The sequence below is a fragment of the Nanorana parkeri genome, unplaced genomic scaffold (genome assembly GCF_000935625.1).
Source record: "Nanorana parkeri isolate BGI_ZX_2015 unplaced genomic scaffold, ASM93562v1 scaffold2553, whole genome shotgun sequence".
NCBI classification, from domain to species: domain Eukaryota; kingdom Metazoa; phylum Chordata; class Amphibia; order Anura; family Dicroglossidae; genus Nanorana; species Nanorana parkeri.
In genome coordinates this window covers 77,877-98,050 of record NW_017308821.1, presented here as the reverse complement: position 1 = coordinate 98,050, position 20,174 = coordinate 77,877, and the positions used below count along the sequence as shown (strand labels likewise).

The following is a 20,174-nucleotide window of genomic DNA, read 5'->3' as shown; positions in this document are numbered from 1 at the left end:
TGTTACGCCACTGCCTGTACATATTAGTGAACTGCAGCAGAGAAAAATCAGGTGCCCTGGCCAGTCAGACAGGGCTGCTCTGTGTGGCAGACCTGCATAAATCTCGGGACTGGATGGACAGAAATATAAACCCTTTGGGAGGTAAAACAGATCCTATAATATTATTCCATCTGTGTCTTTATATATTTTTGCCTGGAATTCAGCAGAACTATGGCCTCCTATTTAAAAAAAAATGTGCTGCAGTAATTAATAAGTACATCTCCATTTACAGTTCTCTCTTTGTCACCTCGCAAATCCCCACAAATATCTGTTGATCCTGCCAGTAGAGTCCACCTAATGCAGCTTCCTGTCATGTGGGGGCAAGGATGCTGCACTGCTCATGCTTCACAGCAGAGTTGTCCCTCTCATGTAGACTGTACCTGCTTGCACTATAGTGGTTGGAGGATATGTTGCAGTTGGCGTGGATATCATTGATTATTGATTATTCACAAGCCTGTAGCTTATCAGTCAGCACCTGGCCACACCTAGTCCCGCCCACTGCTTTCTAGATTGACAGCTCTGCCCCTAATGCTGCAACCCTCCCACTGTGGATCTCATTTTACGTGACAGAAGCTTACTTCCTGAAAATTATTCAAAGAAATACTTTCACTTTCGTCTCTGTCTCCACGTCCCTGTCTATAAGACCGATCAGCCGATCCAATCAACTCCTCTGTAGACAATCCTATCAGAAGTTTAACCTTTTTCCTCCAAAATGGCAACTTCTGGCCTGAGAGAAGAGCTGGACTGCTCCATCTGCCTGAACCTTTATAAGGACCCTATATCGCTGAAATGTGGACACAACTTCTGCCGGGACTGTATTGTGACCGTGCTGGATACACAGAAGTCTGGTGTTTACTCCTGCCCGGAGTGCAGAGAGAAGTATACAGAGCGCCCTCCGCTGGAGAAGAACAGGAAGTTGTGTAACATCGTGGAAAATTTCAGAACTACTTTCCAGGAGGAAACAGAGGTCTTGTGTACGTATTGTGATTCTCCTGTCCCAGCTTCTAAAACTTGTCTGCTATGTGAGGCCTCGTTTTGTGAAAAGCACTTAAGAAGCCACAGCAAGTCAGCGGATCACATTTTATCTGAACCCACCACATCATTTGAGGACAGGAAATGCTCCACACACAAAGAGATCCTGAAATATTACTGCACAGAGGATAGAGCCTGTATTTGTATGTCCTGCTGGGTGGCTGGAGACCACAGAGGACACCACATGGAGCTTCTGAATGAAGCCTATGGGAAGAAGAAAGAGAAACTGAACTCCGAGAGACAGAAGACTGAGAAGAGAATCCAAAATCTGGAAAATCACAGGACACAAGAGAAGGGAAAAGCCGCTGATGTCATCGGGAGAGTCACTGAGCTGTTTAGTGACATCAGGAAACAGCTGGATGATGTAGAGAAGAGAATCCTGACCGAGACCTCCAGACAGGAGGAGCAGATCCTACTGAAAGTCTCAGATCTCATCCAACAGCAGGAGGAACAGAAGGACGAGCTGACCAGGAAGATTAATCAGATGGAAGAACTGGGAAACATCCAGGATCCAATAACTGTCTTGAAAAAGGCACCTAACGGAGGTGACATGAGTCCTGAGATAGGTGACACAGCCAACGAGGTAGGAAAAGCTGGATGTCTGGATGAAGTAATGATCTCACAGATGCTCCACAGAGGTCTTCTCCACTTTACTGACAGTCTGATAGATCTGAAGAACAAGAGACAGTTCTCAGTGATGGAGAAATCAGACATCTCACTGGATATAAATAGTGCTCATGATAACATAATTGTATCGGGGGATCTGAAGGTAGCCTCTTACAGTGACACCCGTCAGAACAGACCAGAGGTTCCAGAAAGGTTTAAATCCCAACAGGTACTAAGTACCAACAGCTTCACATCAGGAAAACATTATTGGGAGGTGGATGTGAGTAGAGCAGAGTATGGCTGATAGGGGTGGCCGCTCACAGCATAGAGAGGAAGGTAAATGGAAATATATCTTTTATCGGTTATAATGAGAAATCATGGGGTCTTGCTGTTGTCACACGCTTTGTAGCATCACACAATAATATACAAACCACACTAAGATCGGAGTCTCCCGTGAAATTAGTTGGAATATATTTGAATTATGAAGCCGGCCGTTTGTCCTTCTACCAGCTGTGTGACCCCATCAGACACCTCCACACCTTCACCGCCACCTTCACCGAGCCCCTCTACGCTGCTTTCTATATTTTTGAAAAAAGCTCTATCAGAATAACCCAAAAATAGCAATGGCAGATATAAAACCAAAATTAATTTTATTTTAAGTGTATCTAGAGCAGTGGCGTAACAATCGCCATAGCGACCCAGGCGGCCGCTATGGGGCCCGTGCACAGGGGGGCCCGGCCAGGCATCCCTCTGATGCCGTGTGGGCCGTCTGGGTCGCTATGGCATCTCGGGTGCTGGCTGTCACTGACATAGCTGAGCAGCTGCTGTGAAGGAAAACGTTCCCACTCACAGCCGCTGCGGAGCTGTGTCAGTGACAGCCAGCAGATGCGGCAGAATAGGCCGGTTACACCGGTGTTCTATCGATAGTCCAAACTTATCGAGTTGTGGGACCGCATGACTTCCGGTCCCAGAACTCGATAAGTTCGAACTTTCGAACGATCACTGGCATTTGCAGTAAAGGAGGTGGGGCCCGCCTAACAGCAACCCCGCCTCCTCTCACATCACTGACCAGAGATCTAAGAGGAGGTGGGGCCAGTGATGTAAGAGGAGGCGGGGCCCGTCAATAGAAGGAGGTGGAGCCCGGGAACGGAAGAGGAGGCAGGGGCCCCGTGGCGGCGACCACGGAGGTGACAGGTAAGAAGCGTACAGCGCAACTGAGACTTTGCAGAGCCCACCATAGAGAGTCTATGGTGGGCTCTCCAAGTGGCATAACTAGCAATCACAGGGCCCCATACAAAATTTTGCTATGGGGCCCTGTGATTTCTAGTTATGCCCCTGATCTAGAGCCAAACTTACCCTTCCCTACTCTATTTTTCAGTTTTGAATAGAGTAGGGAAGGATTACAACCTCTGCCAGGTGTCCTCACTGGGGGGCTTCACCCACTCAGTTTGTCTTGGTGACCATTGCCAACTTAGAGAAATTCCAATTTTTTTTAATTATCACCAGAACAAGTATAGGGACAACGAGAAGAGCCGCTATCCTTCCAATGGGGACACTTGTTCTGGTGACAACTGTCTGAGAAGGGATTTGCCCTCAATTTGGGGAGATAACCTCTCAGCTCCTGTTATGTCCCTGGAGCAGGGAGTGAAGGGTTTTCTCCCCAAATTGGACACAAATAGCAAAAGGAGAAGAGTTGACGTTTCCCTACTCTATCCAGTTTTGTCTTTAGATAAACCTTGAACTTTCACCCAGCAATGCATGCCCCTGTGTACTGCTATGTGTTTAAAACATTTTTTAATCAGATTTTTATTGTAAATAACTATAACAGCAGATACAAATGTTTTCATGATAAAAATTAGATACTCGCCTAAGGAGTAGGAACTCGTACAGACCATATACATACTGTATGTTTCCTTCTTTTCATATTTGATTATTCAGTTAGTAGTTTTACAATTCTGTTAGATACTTATAAATGATCTGTATGTTTCTATTGTGTTTTAGAATTGTTTGCAAAAGCTAGTTATAATGGACAGTTCAAAGCTTTTCCACTCATTTCCATGAGGCCATTTTGTTTAAAGCATCCATTAGCCTGATATCTTTGGATGCGTACTCTCTTTTATGCTGTCTGAATACACGTTAACCTGCTCCTGTATCTTTGGGGGCAGTGAAACTGATGTTTAGCAAACTTTCACTGCAGGTGAATCTTCCAGGTGCTTGTGTTTAAAAGGCTTAGTTCACCTTTTTACCAAAACATGAGAAGGTGAACTTACCCCCCCCCCCCTTCCCCCAGTTCCAGCTGCACTTGACCATCACCTGCCACCCATGCCAGCTCATTTAAGGGTCCCGGCACTTAAGAAACTTTAATTCACTGCCCTGGAAACTGTGTAACAACATAATGCTTACAATAGGGAGCGGTTGTTGATCAGTGTGGCTGCGTGGACCTCGCTGACCATTAAGAATCTCCTCTTTCTTGTGGAAGAAAGAAGGCTCAGAAGAGATTCTCTTTGATTGATTAGTGTGGTCATGTGACCTTGCTACTCATTGAGAATCTTTTCTTTTTCTGGAAGGAAGAAGGCTCAGAAGAGATTCTCATTGATAAGTGTGGTTATGTGTTTGCACTGACCAGTGAGTGCTCCTCATTGCAAGTATTATGTTGCTATACAGCACCCAGGGCGGTTTAGTGATGTTGGAAAGTCCCAGGAACGTTATTGTGGCTGACGTTGGCAGTGGGCAAGGGTTATCATTGCAGATAGGTGCAGAGGAGACCAGTGGTGGTGGGCAGGGGATTGGGGAGCAGAGTGTTGTGAGTTAATTGTGTCAGAGAGTGTCAGAGAGAAGAGGCTACAGGACTTGGTCTTACAGCAAGGGATCCTGTGGAAATTGGTGATCAGTTAAGATAAAGTCCTTGTTACAGGTACCCAAGGCATAAACAAGTAGTGCAGGGGGAGCTCCACTGCAAGGGGATTTTTTTCTTTTCCCTGGAATTCAGCTTTAGGCAATGGCAAAGTACACCTGTAGGGCTATTTTTTCCATTCTGTGCCCCATGGAGGAGATTCTTCTGTACGTATTGTCCCAGAGACACAAAAGAAAATGAGCGGAAATTTCCCTAAAGTGAGAGGAAATCCTCTTAGACATTTCTCACTCTAACTGGTGTCCCCATTAAAAGATTTCCCCTCACTACTTGCCCCAGTGCCAATAGTCACCAAGACAAATATGGAGGGTAAATTTCCCAATTGGTGACAGCAGTAAAAACATGAAAGAGGTTCTAACCCTTCTTCACTCTTTGTGCCTTGTGTGTGCATTTCACAGGCTCTTGCTCACCCTTAGCCCTGGGTCTGTATGGAGGTAAGGACCTTTTGTTATGGGGCTCAAGGAAATCAACAATGGACTACAAGTGTGGTGATATCACTGCCCTGCTGCCGCCACGCTCTGCTGAGTCCCTTTGCCATGGTGGCAGATGGTAGTTGTAGTATTTTGATTCCCTGTGAATGGATGATGTGGCTGTGCATGGTTACAAATGCTTAGGTAAGAAAACAACATAACAGGATTTCCAAAGAAGTTTCACTCTGTAATTAAGGTAAGAGGGAGGTGGGTTTGGGGATCGGGCATTCTAATTATGGGTATAACATGAAACATGGCCCAAAAGGTGGATTATCCATTTAAATCCAGCGCTGTCGTCCCCCCTGTAGAAGGTCCACTCCATCCTGCTGTTGCCGCAGGTCATACAAGCTTATTCCCATGTGCCCAGACTGTCATGTATACACTCCATAGGGGGACGTTATCATGCACCCCAGGCTCATTACATGAACGTCGCTCAGTCCAGGAATAAGAATCATCCACTGCCGATGAAGAAGAAGTAGAAAGACCTGTGGGCGGGGGATGGAGAAGGAGTGGGAGGCACAAACAGTTGGGTTTTAATGCTTGGTCCTTCGCATTTTATCCTAAAGAATGGAGCTCACCTGTCATTTTTATGCAAGCTACCAAACTAAATGATGACTTTCTATAGAGGCCCCTGTTCCAGCCCATTCTTCAGTCAGCTTTCCTGGAACATGACTTTGGTCAATGGCTGTCCCATGTACATTTTACACAAGTTCCAACGAAAGAGGTTTATACTTTCTATCTGAACTTAATTTTTGCGTATGGACTAGTACATGTTATGGTCGCCTTGGATTGGTTAGTTCATATAAATTACCTGGATTCAATAGGGAAAAGTCTGAGGCTGCAACACCTTCCAGCAAAAAATCAAATACTGTATATACTCGAGTATAAGCCGTCCCGAATATAAGCCGAGGGTGGGAAATGAGGCAGCTACTGGTAGATAGATACCAATAAAATGACATTAATATTTATTTAAAAGAAAAATAACCTAGCTCTGTAAGTGGAAAAGGGGGTACAGGGCTACATATCATGTACTACGGATCATTTAACCCATTCATGTTAGCAGAGGATCATTGTAAATGTATTGTCTGCACTGTATTAGCAGTATATACTCTATATAGAGTATATACTGCTAATACAGTGCAGACAATACATTTACAATGATCCTCTGCTAACATGAATGGGTTAAATGATCCATAGTACAGGGCTACATATCATGTACTACGGATCATTTAACCCATTCATGTTAGCAGAGGATCATTGTAAATGTATTGTCTGCACTGTATTAGCAGTATATACTCTATATAGAGTATATACTGCTAATACAGTGCAGACAATACATTTACAATGATCCTCTGCTAACATGAATGGGTTAAATGATCCATAGTACAGGGCTACATATCATGTACTACGGATCATTTAACCCATTCATGTTAGCAGAGGATCATTGTAAATGTATTGTCTGCACTGTATTAGCAGTATATACTCTATATAGAGTATATACTGCTAATACAGTGCAGACAATACATTTACAATGATCCTCTGCTAACATGAATGGGTTAAATGATCCATAGTACAGGGCTACATATCATGTACTACGGATCATTTAACCCATTCATGTTAGCAGAGGATCATTGTAAATGTATTGTCTGCACTGTATTAGCAGTATATACTCTATATAGAGTATATACTGCTAATACAGTGCAGACAATACATTTACAATGATCCTCTGCTAACATGAATGGGTTAAATGATCCATAGTACAGGGCTACATATCATGTACTACGGATCATTTAACCCATTCATGTTAGCAGAGGATCATTGTAAATGTATTGTCTGCACTGTATTAGCAGTATATACTCTATATAGAGTATATACTGCTAATACAGTGCAGACAATACATTTACAATTATACTAACATGAATGTATTAAATGATCTGTATGTAGCCCTGTACCCCCTTTTCCACTTACAGAGCTAGGTTATTTTTCTTTTAAATAAATATTAATGTCATTTTATTGGTATCTATCTACCAGTAGCTGCCTCATTTCCCACCCTCGGCTTATATTCGGGACGGCTTATACTCGAGTCAGCGCCAGCGCGTCATCTTACTTACCTCGCCGAGCGTCGCGTCACTGCTGCTCCGGTGTGCGGCGCTCCGAGCGGGGTCATCTGGCAGTCTCCGGGTCCTAATTTAGGTGGCCGGAGACTGCCAGATGACCCCGCTCGGAGCGCCGCACACCGGAGCAGCAGTGACGCGACGCTCGGCGAGGTAAGTAAGATGACGCGCTGGCGCTGACTCGAGTATAAGCCGAGGGGGGCACTTTTCACCCAAAAAAATGGGCTGAAAATCTCGGCTTATACTCGAGTATATACGGTACTTGCATAGAGAGTAGAATAGCAAATTCCTTGCATAGAAAAAAAGTCTCAAAAATCTAGATACCGGTACATACTTCTTCAATGAAAAAGTTGTTGGTTAAAATAATAACAGGGTTTTGTAATATTGTCATTTCTAACCAAAAATGCTGGGCACACACCTGCCTATCTTGGACAGGCAGATCGTACTTGCGATGATCGCAAGCCCACCCCGCTAAGGGGCGGGCTTCCGATGACCGCAATGCTGAACGGGCAGTGCGCGCTTGTGCACACCGGCCCGTGCGACTTTTATCTTGCGAACATGCCACAAACCAGCCGAAAATCGTACGATGTTCGGCGGGTTTTCGAACATGTTCCTAAGATAAAAGTCGTGCGACCTTACAGTAGTAGAGGTCGCACGCCTTCCACACACCTTGCGATAATCGTACGATTGCGGGATTTCCCGCGATTATCGTACGATTATCGCAAGGTGTGTGGGCACCTTTAGGCATTTATTTTTAGAGCAGGTTGACATGTGAGGGGTCCCATTGTATTGTTTGGACTCTAGTCCACAGGTGGTCTCATTAGAATCCAACGTGAGACAAAAGACCTCATCTACCCACCATGAAATGTCAGATGTACAGCAGTCTTTTGAATGTAGGGTCCAGTATAATTATTTATTTAAAAGGATCAATACTATAAAACAGGCGGCGTGTTTTAGGGGTCCACAATATCTCTTTTCTTCAGGGCTTCATAAAGTGTTACTTTCAGGAGTGTCTGGACTCAAAGAAAATAAAGAGTGATAGTTCACAGTTTATGTATTAGGCTGGGCCGACACCTTACAAACATCGCAAGACTTTTGTCTTGCGTTGGTTGTAAGGTACTTAAAAAAACGTACAATCTGCCCATCTTGCATAGGCAGATCATACTTGCGATGATCGCCCTGAGGGGCGGGCTTCCGATGACCGCAATGCCGAATGGGCAGTGTGCGCTTGCGCACACCGGCCCGTACGGCTGTTATCGTACGGACATGCCACAAACCCGCCGAACATCGTACGATGCTCGGCGGGTTTTCGAACATGTCCGTAAGTTAAAAGTCGTGCGACCTTACAGTAATAGAGGTCGCACGCCTTCCACACACCTTACGATCATCGTACGATCGCGGGATTTCCCGCGATTATCGTACGATTATCGTAAGGTGTGTGGGGACCTTAGAATGACAAGGCAACAGAGGAGACAATATGGCCAAATATTGGACATTTCAATCTAATCTAATCTGTCCAAACACTCCTTAAAGGAACTAAGTAACAATTTATGAAGCTCTGATGGAGTGGGAATTTGTGGACTGCCCAAACATGTTGACTGTTTCATTATGTTGATACTTTTAAATAAATTAATTTATGTTAATTGTGGTGGTGCCCCGTTTGTTTTCCTCTGAATTTCCTTAATACCCTTTATTTTAAACATCTTAAAAGGACAGATCAAAGTGTTGGATTCCAAAAACAATAGGTATGTAGCGCCTTAGTTTTCACACATCCATACTAGGTCTATCGGACAGGAAGCCCAACAGCCAACTGAAGGAGCTTGTATGGCAGGGCTAGCCAAACTCCGGCCCTCCAGCTGTGGTGAAACTACAAATCCCATGATGCATCTCTCTTCGGGAGTCATGTCTGTGGCTGTGAGAAACTTGCAATGCCTCATGGGATTTGTAGTTCCACCACAGCTGGAGGGCCGGAGTTTGGCTACCAATGTTGTATGGCAAAGAGCACACTGCTGTTAATTGAGAAGCGGTGGAGTAGTGTTGTCAATCTACAACAGGAAGTGTTGTTACTGGCAGGATCTCCAGGTAAGACATTTTACAACAGATTCACAAGAATTGATTCACTTAATAAAACTGTATACAGTGAGACATGGTGCCAAACATACTGAAAATAGATTCAGGGCCCATTCGCACCTTGTCCGGATCAGATGCGGTACAATTTTCTTCCGCACCAAAAATGCATCCCAATGCATTTGTATGTGATTTTTGGGCTCTGGTCACACAAGTCCAGTCCGTTCCAGTGCAGGAAAAAAAATGCTGCATGTCACATTTTCCCTGCACTGGAACGCACCGGAACGCGTCACAAATGCATCACAAACACACCGCACTGGAATGCAACAGAAGCTATGACATGGAGCAGGAAGAGATTAATTTGCATAATGACATTACCCCCCCAAAAAATAAAGAAAACGCACTGGAATGCGTCACAAACGCACTGCACAGCTTTTGCAGAAACGTGTGCAGATCTGGTCCGGGCATGGTGTGACAGGGCCCTTAGGGCTTACGTATACTTTCGTTTTTACCTTTGCAAAAGCAAAACAATTTAATTAAGAGCGATTTGTTTTATATTTAACATATATGAGTTAAAAGTGACATTGTTTGTAAACTGATAAATTGCGCTATCTTCTTTCCTTTTATCAATCCGAAGTTTATATAAAGCAAGTATTTGCCTCATTTTCAAAAAATAAAGTTGAACTCTTTAAACATAACCTGTTCTACCCTATCAGGTCCTCTATCTTATCTTTGATTTGTATTCTCAGATGTTTTGACATTTCGTGGTAAAAATTAGCAAACCATTGCCTGAAATTTCAGCAAATATATTGAGATCTCAGCAAAATCTTGCTATTTTGGTCAGGTGGGGCCATTGAGGAGAGTGACATTAAGGTGGTTTTTAGGGATACAAAAGGTTTTTCATGGCTTCCTACTGTTATAGAAGCTCCGTTCAACTAAATTAAAGGAGAACTATGGGGTCAGGGCTTTTCCCCATAGTTCTCCTTAGGGTAACGGGAGGACACAAACTAGCGTCCTCCAGTCACCCTAAGCTCAGTATACCGCGAGCTACAGCGCGCGGTGTACTGAGACGCCGCAGCTGAAGCCCGACAATTATGCCGGGATCCACCCAGCTGCGTGAGTGACAGCTGGCTCTGCCTATCTAGAGGCAGAGCCAGCTGTACCCGCTCCCTCCCCCGTCCGTTTTGACATGAGAGGGGGGCGCTGGACAATGACAAGCAGGCTCCAAGCTTAAAAAAAAGAAATTTACAGTCAGGCAAAAAAAAAAGTCCACTCTGGGGGCCTCGGCTGTGAGGACCCGACCCAGCGACCAACCTACATATATTATCAAAGACGGAGAGAGACCTGCGGCGCCTTTGACTGGGACCGGGTTAGTTCTAATCAATGAAATGCTTGTCTTCAGAGCCTCAGCCTCCCACTAAGGGCCTGTTCACATGAGATCAGGTCCTGACGTGGAGCTGCTGATGCATTGCGTTTTTGGCCGCGTTTTTGATGTGTTCCAGCAGTGGGGCTGTTAGTATGTTAGCTGCAGCGCAATGCGTTTTTGATGCGTTTCGTGCACGTTTGCGTATCCTGACCGTTTCCGGACCTGACAAAATGTGACATGCAGTATTTTTTCTGTCGTAAGCTGAACGGACTGCGCACGTGAGAACTGTAGCCCATAAAACACATAGGGATACATTGGGATGCATTTTGAGTGCAGCAGCGTACAAAGCCGGTCAGCACACAAAACAGACGTCATGTGAACAGGCCCTAAAGGTGGCCATACACTTTACAACCATCGCAAGACCTTAGCCTTGCGAGGGCTGTAAAGTAATTAAAAAAAGGTACGATCTGCCCATCTTGGACAGGCAGATCGTACTTGCGATCATCGCAAGCCCGCCCCCCTGAGGGGCGGGCTTCCGATGACCACAATGCTGAACGGGCAGTGTGCGCGTGCGGCATTGATCTTACGATCATGCTAAAAACCAGCCGAAAATCGTACGATTCTCGGCTGGTTTTCTAGCGTGCTCCTTAGACAAAAGACGTGCGACCGTACAGTAAAAACGGTCGCACGCCTTCCATACACTTTGCGATTATCGTACGATCGCGGGATTTCCCACGATTATCGTGCGATAATCGCACAGTGTATGGGCACCTTTAGCTTCCTCCGACTGTCTGAACTGAGACCAGCCAGTGTCAGACAGTTGAGATGATGACTACCTGCCATTAGTGGAACTTAAAAGTTTTAAGTTCATCTACATTCTATAATGGCATTGTATTAAAGTCCTAGAGATACAATGCCATTATAGAACATAGAATAACTGTTTTTTTACAGGGGTGGCAAACTCAGGCCCTCTAGCTGTGGTGAAACTACAAATCCCATGATGCATCTGCCTCTGCGAGTCGTGCCCGTGGCTGTGAGAATCTTGCAAAGCCTCAAGGGACTTGTAGTTCCACAACAGCTGGAGGGCCGGAGTTTGCCACATAGATACACTTAAATGTGCTATTCTTAGTTCTATAATGGCATTGTAGTACTTTCAGGTGTACAGTAATTCATACAGTTTCATTACATACAGGGAACTACATGACAGGGACACACACACCAGCTAGGGAACTACAAGTCCCAGCATGCCCTCATTGTCCCTGTACAACAAACAGATATTGCCGTTCCCTGGGTGATATGTGTGTGTGTGTGTGTGTGGCGGGGGGGAGGAGGTTGTACAGGGACAATGAGGGCATGCTGAGACTTGTAGTTCCCTAGCTGATATGTGTGGGGGGTACAGTTCCATGACAACAAGTCCCAGCATGCCCTCATTGTCCCTGTACAACACCCCCCCCCCACACACACACATATCACCCAGGGAACTACAAGTCCCAGCATGCCCCCATTGCCCCTCTGCACCCACACATATTACCCAGGAAACTACAAGTCCCAGCATGCCCTCATTGTTCCTGTACGCTTCCCACTTATCATCCAGGGAAATACAAGTCCCAGCACGCCCCTATTGTCCCTATACACCCCCACATATCACCCAGGAAACTACAAGTCCCAGCATGCCCTCATTGTCCCTGTATACCCGGGGTATTCATAAAAAATGTAATGCCCTTTACATGTGGTGAATTACCCGTATAACCAGAGTGGACGTTTATATAATGGGGTGTTTATATGATGGGGCGGTGGGGGGGCGCAAAAACAAAATGTCTGCCCCGGGCGCCTATAACTCTGGTTACGCCACTGTGGCTCCTCTCTAAGATAAATAAGGTTAATTTATTTAATTGTTCCTCATTGCTGAAGTCCATCAACCCCCTTATCAATTTCATTGCCCTTCACTGGACTCATTCCAGTTGCAGAATATCCCTTCTATTGATTGGCGACCAAAACCAGACTGCGTACTCATACTCAGGTGCAGAAATGTTAGATAAGTGATACCCTAAATTTGGTAATTAACATTTGTAAGGATGCGAGCTTGCAGGACCCTTCAGGTCCCTCCTCGGGCTTTATGCAGTTTTAAAAATAGCAGAACAATTTTCAGAATTGTATAAAGTCTAAGGAAGGGAGCTGAGCGGTTCCAAAAGTTTGATTTTTTATTAATATAAGTTAGCCAATCAAGAGTATCACTTAACCTCCAAACTTTCTGCATGAATTAATGGCTAACACAGCACATGGCTGTCTTCAGCAGACAAAGGGTTACTGGGGGGAGGGAGGATCTCACGTTACAAGGAGGCCAGCTCACACTTTACATTTCAAAGCCTCCATTCATGCCCAGTGTATAAGACCGCTGCTCTGAAGTCGTATCACGTGTTAATATCCTTCTCCAGAATGGAATCTGCTGACCTGAAAGAGGAGCTGAACTGCTCCATCTGCCTGGGCCTTTATACGGAGCCCATATCGCTGAAATGTGGACATAACTTCTGCTGGGACTGTATTGTGACCGTGCTGGATACACAGAAGTCTGGAGATTATTCCTGTCCTGAGTGCAGGGAGATGTTTACCGAGCGCCCTTCCCTGGAGAAGAACAGGAAGCTGTGTAACATCGTGGAGCACTTCAGATCCGCTCACCAGGAGGAAGTAGAGGTCTTGTGTACGTACTGTGACCCTCCTGTCCCAGCTTCTAAATCGTGTCTGCACTGCGAGGCCTCGTTCTGTGAGAAGCACCTGAGCAACCACAGCAAGTCAGCGCATCATATTTTAATTGAACCCACCACATCTTTTGGAGATAGAAAATGCTTCACACATCAAGAGATGCTGAAATATTACTGCACAGAGGATAGAGCCTGTATCTGTATGTCCTGCTGGGTGGCTGGAGACCACAGGGGACACCAGGTGGAGCTTCTGAAGGAGGCCTCTGAGAAGACGAAAGAGGAACTGAGAGAATTAATAAACGAATTGGACTCCAAGAAACAGGAGATTCAGAGGAGAATCCAGAATCTGGAAAACCACAGGGCACAAGAGGATGGAAAAACAACTGCTGTTGTCAGGAGAGCCGTTGAGCTGTTTAGAGAAGTCAAGAAACAGTTGGATGATATAGAGAAAAGGGTTCTGCTGGAGATGTGCAGACAGAAGAAGCAGATCTCACAGTCAGTCTCTGATCTGATCCAGCAGCTGGAGGAACAGAAGGACGAGTTGTGCAGGAAGATTCATCAGATGGAAGAACTGGGTAACATCCAGGATCCATTAACTTTCTTGAATAAGGCACCTAAAAGGGATGACATGAGTCCTGAGACAGGTGACACCATCAGCGACGTAAGGAATGTTGGCTGTCTGGTTGAGGGAATCATCTCAAAGATGCTACAGAGAGGACTTTGCGGCTTTCATCAAAGTCTGAGGGATCTGATGACAAAGAGACAATTTTCAGTGCTGGAGAAATCTGACGTTTTGCTGGATATAAATACTGCTCACGACAACCTCATAATAGCAAAGAAACGCAAGAGAGCCACTCACATTGACAACGGTGTCAACAGGCCGGATGGTCCAAAGAGGTTTAAAAGCTGCCAGGTATTAAGTATAGACAGCTTCACATCCGGGACACATTACTGGGAGGTTGATGTGAGCGAAGCAGAGGAATGGCTGATCGGGGTGGCCACTCAAAGCATGGAGAGGAAGATAAAAGGAAATGAATCTTTTATAGGCTATAATGACAAGTCATGGAGTCTGAGTCAAAGAGCTTCAATTCTTCAAGTCAGGCACAAGAACATTGTTACAAATATAGACTCCAAATCTTTACTGAAGACTGTCGGGATCCATCTGGATTATGAGGCCGGGCGTCTGTCCTTCTACCAGCTGTGTGACCCCATCAGACACCTCCACACCTTCACCGCCACCTTCACTGAACCCCTCTATCCCGCTTTCTACATGTTTCCAAAAAGCTCCATCAGAATTATAAAGTAAATACCATAACAGACTGAGAAAGCGGAGTTACAGTTTTAATTGCATTTTCATATATTACTATAAAAGGTAATTTTCTGTCATTTAAAATACATATATCCAAATTTTGTTTCTGTTATGGATTGAGTAAGAAAGTAATAGAACCTGTTAGAAGAAAACGGATATTATTTTGTAGATTCACCATCTCTATTATTCTTGGTGACCAAAACAAAAAGTGATGAGAAATCCAAAATGTTTAAGTTGTTACCAGAACAAAAGGCGCAGGTACATTTTTTCAATGGGGACAATCTGGGTTCCTGTTCAATCGGAGTTCCCCCTCACTTTGGAGAGATTGCCTCTCACTTCCTGTGGCATCTCCAGGACAGGAAGTGAAGGACAATCTCCTCAATGGCATTTAGGCAGCAACAAATAAACTTACAAGTTGTTTTTTTTTAACCCTTTCCCTATTCTAACAATAACTAACAAAAACATGTTTTTGCTATACATACATTGTAACTATTATAATGGATATGAAGATCAATGTTTCACTCTTCCCAATTCCATCCAAACCAAACAAGAAAAGCATTTGGCTATGCAGACACTTAAACTGTTTTCATGGTTGTGAAAATTAAATGCTGGCAACATAAACAGGACTTCTAAGAGATCTTATGTTCCCTTTATTTGGGTTGTTATAATCCAGTGAGTATTTGTACAATTCTATGGTTAATGATTATAAATGCTCTGTAGTCTGTACACAAATTATAAATGCTCTGTAGTCTGTACACTTCCATAGCATTTGGCTATGCAGACACTTAGGGCCTGTTCACATGATATCAGATCCGGATCAGGTGCGGATCTGCAGATGCGGTGCTACTGATGCAGTGCGTTTTGGCCGCGTTTTGCATTTCCGGTCCGTTTCCTGACCGTACAAAATGTGACATGCAGTATTTTTTCTGTCGTAAGCTGAACGGACTGCGCACTGTAGAACTGTAGCCCAAAAAACACATAGGGATACATTGGGATGCATTTTTAGTGCAGGAGCGTACGGATCAGGTCAGCACAGAAAACGGACGTCGTGTGAACAGGCCCCTAAACTGTTTTCATGGTTGTGAAAATTAAATGCTGGCAACATAAACAGGACTTCTAAGAGATCTTATGTTCCCTTTATTTGGGTTGTTATAATCCAGTGAGTATTTGTACAATTCTATGGTTAATGATTATAAATGCTCTGTAGTCTGTACACTTCCTTTGTGGATCACACTTGTTTGCAAATGTTCATTCTTCTGCCAGTAAACCTTTCTGCTTTCTAAAAGAGGTGTTTGTCTCATTATGTGTAAAGCTGCCCATACACCTTACAACCATCGCACGACTTTCGTATGACCTGCCCATCATGGACAGGCAGATCGTACTTGCGATCATGGCAAGTCCTCCCCGCTGAGGGGAGGGCTTGCAGATGATTGCAATGGTGAGCGGGCAGTGTGCGCTTGCGCACCTCGGGTCATGCGGCTTTCATCTTGCGATCGCGCTACCAACACGCCGACAATCGCACGATTTTCGGCGGGTTTTCTAGCGTGCTCGTTATACGAAAATCGTACGACCGTACAGTAAATCCGGTTGCACGCTGCCCATCAACCTTATGATTATCGTACGATCGCGGGATCACCGTACGATAATCGTCAGGTGTATGGGCACCTTAAGGTGTTACCTTTGGATATGTAGCAGGTGTCCTATAAGATAAAAGTGGTAAGCAATGATAGAAGGCGAACCCAAATTTCAGTTCATTCCGATAGCAAATATTGGGATTGAGTTACTAAAGGTAAATAGGATGTTCAGTTTTTCCAAAAAGCTCCATCAGAATTATAAAGTAAATACCATAACAGACTGAGAAAGCGGAGTTACAGTTTTAATTGCATTTTCATATATTACTATAAAAGGTAATTTTCTGTCATTTAAAATACATATATCCAAATTTTGTTTCTGTTATGGATTGAGTAAGAAAGTAATAGAACCTGTTAGAAGAAAACGGATATTATTTTGTAGATTCACCATCTCTATTATTCTTGGTGACCAAAACAAAAAGTGATGAGAAATCCAAAATGTTTAAGTTGTTACCAGAACAAAAGGCGCAGGTACATTTTTTCAATGGGGACAATCTGGGTTCCTGTTCAATCGGAGTTCCCCCTCACTTTGGAGAGATTGCCTCTCACTTCCTGTGGCATCTCCAGGACAGGAAGTGAAGGACAATCTCCTCAATGGCATTTAGGCAGCAACAAATAAACTTACAAGTTGTTTTTTTTTAACCCTTTCCCTATTCTAACAATAACTAACAAAAACATGTTTTTGCTATACATACATTGTAACTATTATAATGGATATGAAGATCAATGTTTCACTCTTCCCAATTCCATCCAAACCAAACAAGAAAAGCATTTGGCTATGCAGACACTTAAACTGTTTTCATGGTTGTGAAAATTAAATGCTGGCAACATATACAGGACTTCTAAGAGATCTTATGTTCCCTTTATTTGGGTTGTTATAATCCAGTTAGTATTTGTACAATTCTATGGTTAATGATTATAAATGCTCTGTAGTCTGTACACAAATTATAAATGCTCTGTAGTCTGTACACTTCCATAGCATTTGGCTATGCAGACACTTAGGGCCTGTTCACATGATATCAGATCCGGATCAGGTGCGGATCTGCAGATGCGGTGCTACTGATGCAGTGCGTTTTGGCCGCGTTTTGCATTTCCGGTCCGTTTCCTGACCGTACAAAATGTGACATGCAGTATTTTTTCTGTCGTAAGCTGAACGGACTGCGCACTGTAGAACTGTAGCCCAAAAAACACATAGGGATACATTGGGATGCATTTTTAGTGCAGGAGCGTACGGATCAGGTCAGCACAGAAAACGGACGTCGTGTGAACAGGCCCCTAAACTGTTTTCATGGTTGTGAAAATTAAATGCTGGCAACATAAACAGGACTTCTAAGAGATCTTATGTTCCCTTTATTTGGGTTGTTATAATCCAGTGAGTATTTGTACAATTCTATGGTTAATGATTATAAATGCTCTGTAGTCTGTACACTTCCTTTGTGGATCACACTTGTTTGCAAATGTTCATTCTTCTGCCAGTAAACCTTTCTGCTTTCTAAAAGAGGTGTTTGTCTCATTATGTGTAAAGCTGCCCATACACCTTACAACCATCGCACGACTTTCGTATGACCTGCCCATCATGGACAGGCAGATCGTACTTGCGATCATGGCAAGTCCTCCCCGCTGAGGGGAGGGCTTGCAGATGATTGCAATGGTGAGCGGGCAGTGTGCGCTTGCGCACCTCGGGTCATGCGGCTTTCATCTTGCGATCGCGCTACCAACACGCCGACAATCGCACGATTTTCGGCGGGTTTTCTAGCGTGCTCGTTATACGAAAATCGTACGACCGTACAGTAAATCCGGTTGCACGCTGCCCATCAACCTTATGATTATCGTACGATCGCGGGATCACCGTACGATAATCGTCAGGTGTATGGGCACCTTAAGGTGTTACCTTTGGATATGTAGCAGGTGTCCTATAAGATAAAAGTGGTAAGCAATGATAGAAGGCGAACCCAAATTTCAGTTCATTCCGATAGCAAATATTGGGATTGAGTTACTAAAGGTAAATAGGATGTTCAGTTTGCAAGGGAATTTGCACTTTGCGTTGGAAGTTTCCCTTTAGCTTGGTGAATGTGGTGACATTTCAATTTGCAAAGAATACCCAATCATGTGCAAGGGAAGTAAAAACTTTTGCTTGCACATGATTGGCTGATGGAAGTCAGCAGAGCTTCACCTCATTCACTAATAGTGCTCCCTCAATGGTGTCTGTGGAAGGAATTGTGCTCCATCAATGGTGTCTTTGGCAGGAACAGTGTCACATGAATGGTAGAGATGTCCAGTTCATGAACGAATCGTTCTTTTGAATCGATTTTATTCACTGAACTGGTGGAGTCGATTCAGCTGAGTGAGCCGATCCGTTTGCAGCAGCTCCGTGTGACGTATAGCAGAGACTCTAGCTGGCCAGCTTGTAATATGACCCTAGAGTGAAAGCCAGGCTTCTGCCAGCCCCTCCCCTCCCATCCCTGCAACCAATCACATCCGAGTCACAGTACACAGAGTCTAATCATATGAGTCGGCTGAGTCTAAGCCCTCGTTCACACCTGAACGTTTTGTAGCGCGTTCTACGCTCGACGAACGCTCTACAAAACGCTCAAAAATATAAATCCCATTGTATTCAATGGTCTCGTTCCCACCTTGGCGTATTTCCGCCCGTCCCGAACGCGCTACAAAACGGCCCACGCCGGAAAAGGTACAGGTACTACTTTGGGCCGTTTTGTTGCGCGTTTCCATTGGGATACAGCGAAGTAGCCTTCGGAAACGCGCAACTTTTTTACAGCGAATCGCAGTTAAGAAACGTGCGACAGACGCGCATATGCAATACGCCTAGGTGTGAACGAGACCTAAGAATCAAAAGAATCTACTAGTTAAAATCGAATCAGTTTACTTAGTTAGTAGACTCATTTGATTCTTTAACTCGGTAAACTCTTTTAGATTCTTTGAGTTAAAGAGTCCCCACCAGTAAAACAATACACGGAATCAATTAGCAGGTTGCAGCAGTGATAAGGGACAGAGAGAGTTTAGATCAGAGGAGATCCTCATTCAGATTGATGGTTTAACCCTTTAGAATCAAATTGGCTTCTCAAGGATATATATATAGATATATATAGATAGATATATATAGATATATATAGATAGATCTGTACCTTTAATATATATAGATAGATATATATAGATATCTATCTATATATATCTATCTATATATATTAAAGGTACAGACATCCCTTCTGAAACATCTGTCTCATTCAGTAGCTATATAATAAAATGAGAGAGCTGTCTTTTTTTAATAACATAAAAATACATTTAAACCTCCTTTTTAATTATATTATTTACCCCTCCAGTCCTGAGTTTTTCACCCCCCCCATACTTGGATTTGTTTAGTTCCAACAACCATGACCTCTACAGTGGGGCAGATAATTACACATTTACAAAAAAAATAACAACATAATCTTTTTTAAATAAACAATTTTTGGTTTTAGTTTTTATTTATTTTATTATTTTTCACTTGACATTGTTTCACTTAAATTTATTGATAGCGTTAGGATCAATGTACCCCAGGAGCTGCCTGACACCTCTGATTCGAATCTTCTATGGAGGTTCAGACAGCTCCTGAGCTTCGGTTCACTGGCTTGTCAGCCGACTCAGCCAGTGAACCGAAGATTCGATTCATGAATCAGTTCTTTTGAATGAACTGATCCAAATGAACCGATTCATTTGAAAGATCCGAACTTCCCATCTCTAATAAATGGTGTCTTTGGAACGATTTGTGGCCCCTGTATGGTGTTCATGGCAGGAATAGTGCCCCATCATTGGGGTCAGTGGGAGAAATAGTGCCCCATCATTGGGGTCAGTGGGAGGAATAGTGCCCCAAGGGCCAGTTAAAGGCAAGGAAAGGAGGTAGGGCAGGAAAGGGGGGGTGATCGAGTGCCCCCC

At 44.0% G+C, this 20,174-nt stretch overlaps 1 protein-coding gene and 1 pseudogene across 1 annotated transcript; both read left to right on the top strand.

Moving 5' to 3' along the window:
* Positions 1-751: 751 nt before the first annotated feature.
* On the top strand, positions 752-2,298 carry LOC108801905 (annotated as a pseudogene).
* Positions 2,299-13,041: 10,743 nt separating this feature from the next.
* On the top strand, positions 13,042-14,610 carry LOC108801904 (E3 ubiquitin/ISG15 ligase TRIM25-like). Its single transcript, XM_018573814.1, has one exon. It carries the CDS (start codon positions 13,042-13,044, stop codon positions 14,608-14,610), a length of 1,569 nt encoding a protein of 522 aa, XP_018429316.1.
* The last annotated feature ends 5,564 nt before the right edge of the window (positions 14,611-20,174 follow it).

Excerpts from the sequence above, each read along its gene's own strand:
- LOC108801904 (XM_018573814.1), top strand. The coding sequence starts at position 13,042 with ATGGAATCTGCTGACCTGAAAGAGGAGCTGAACTGCTCCATCTGCCTG.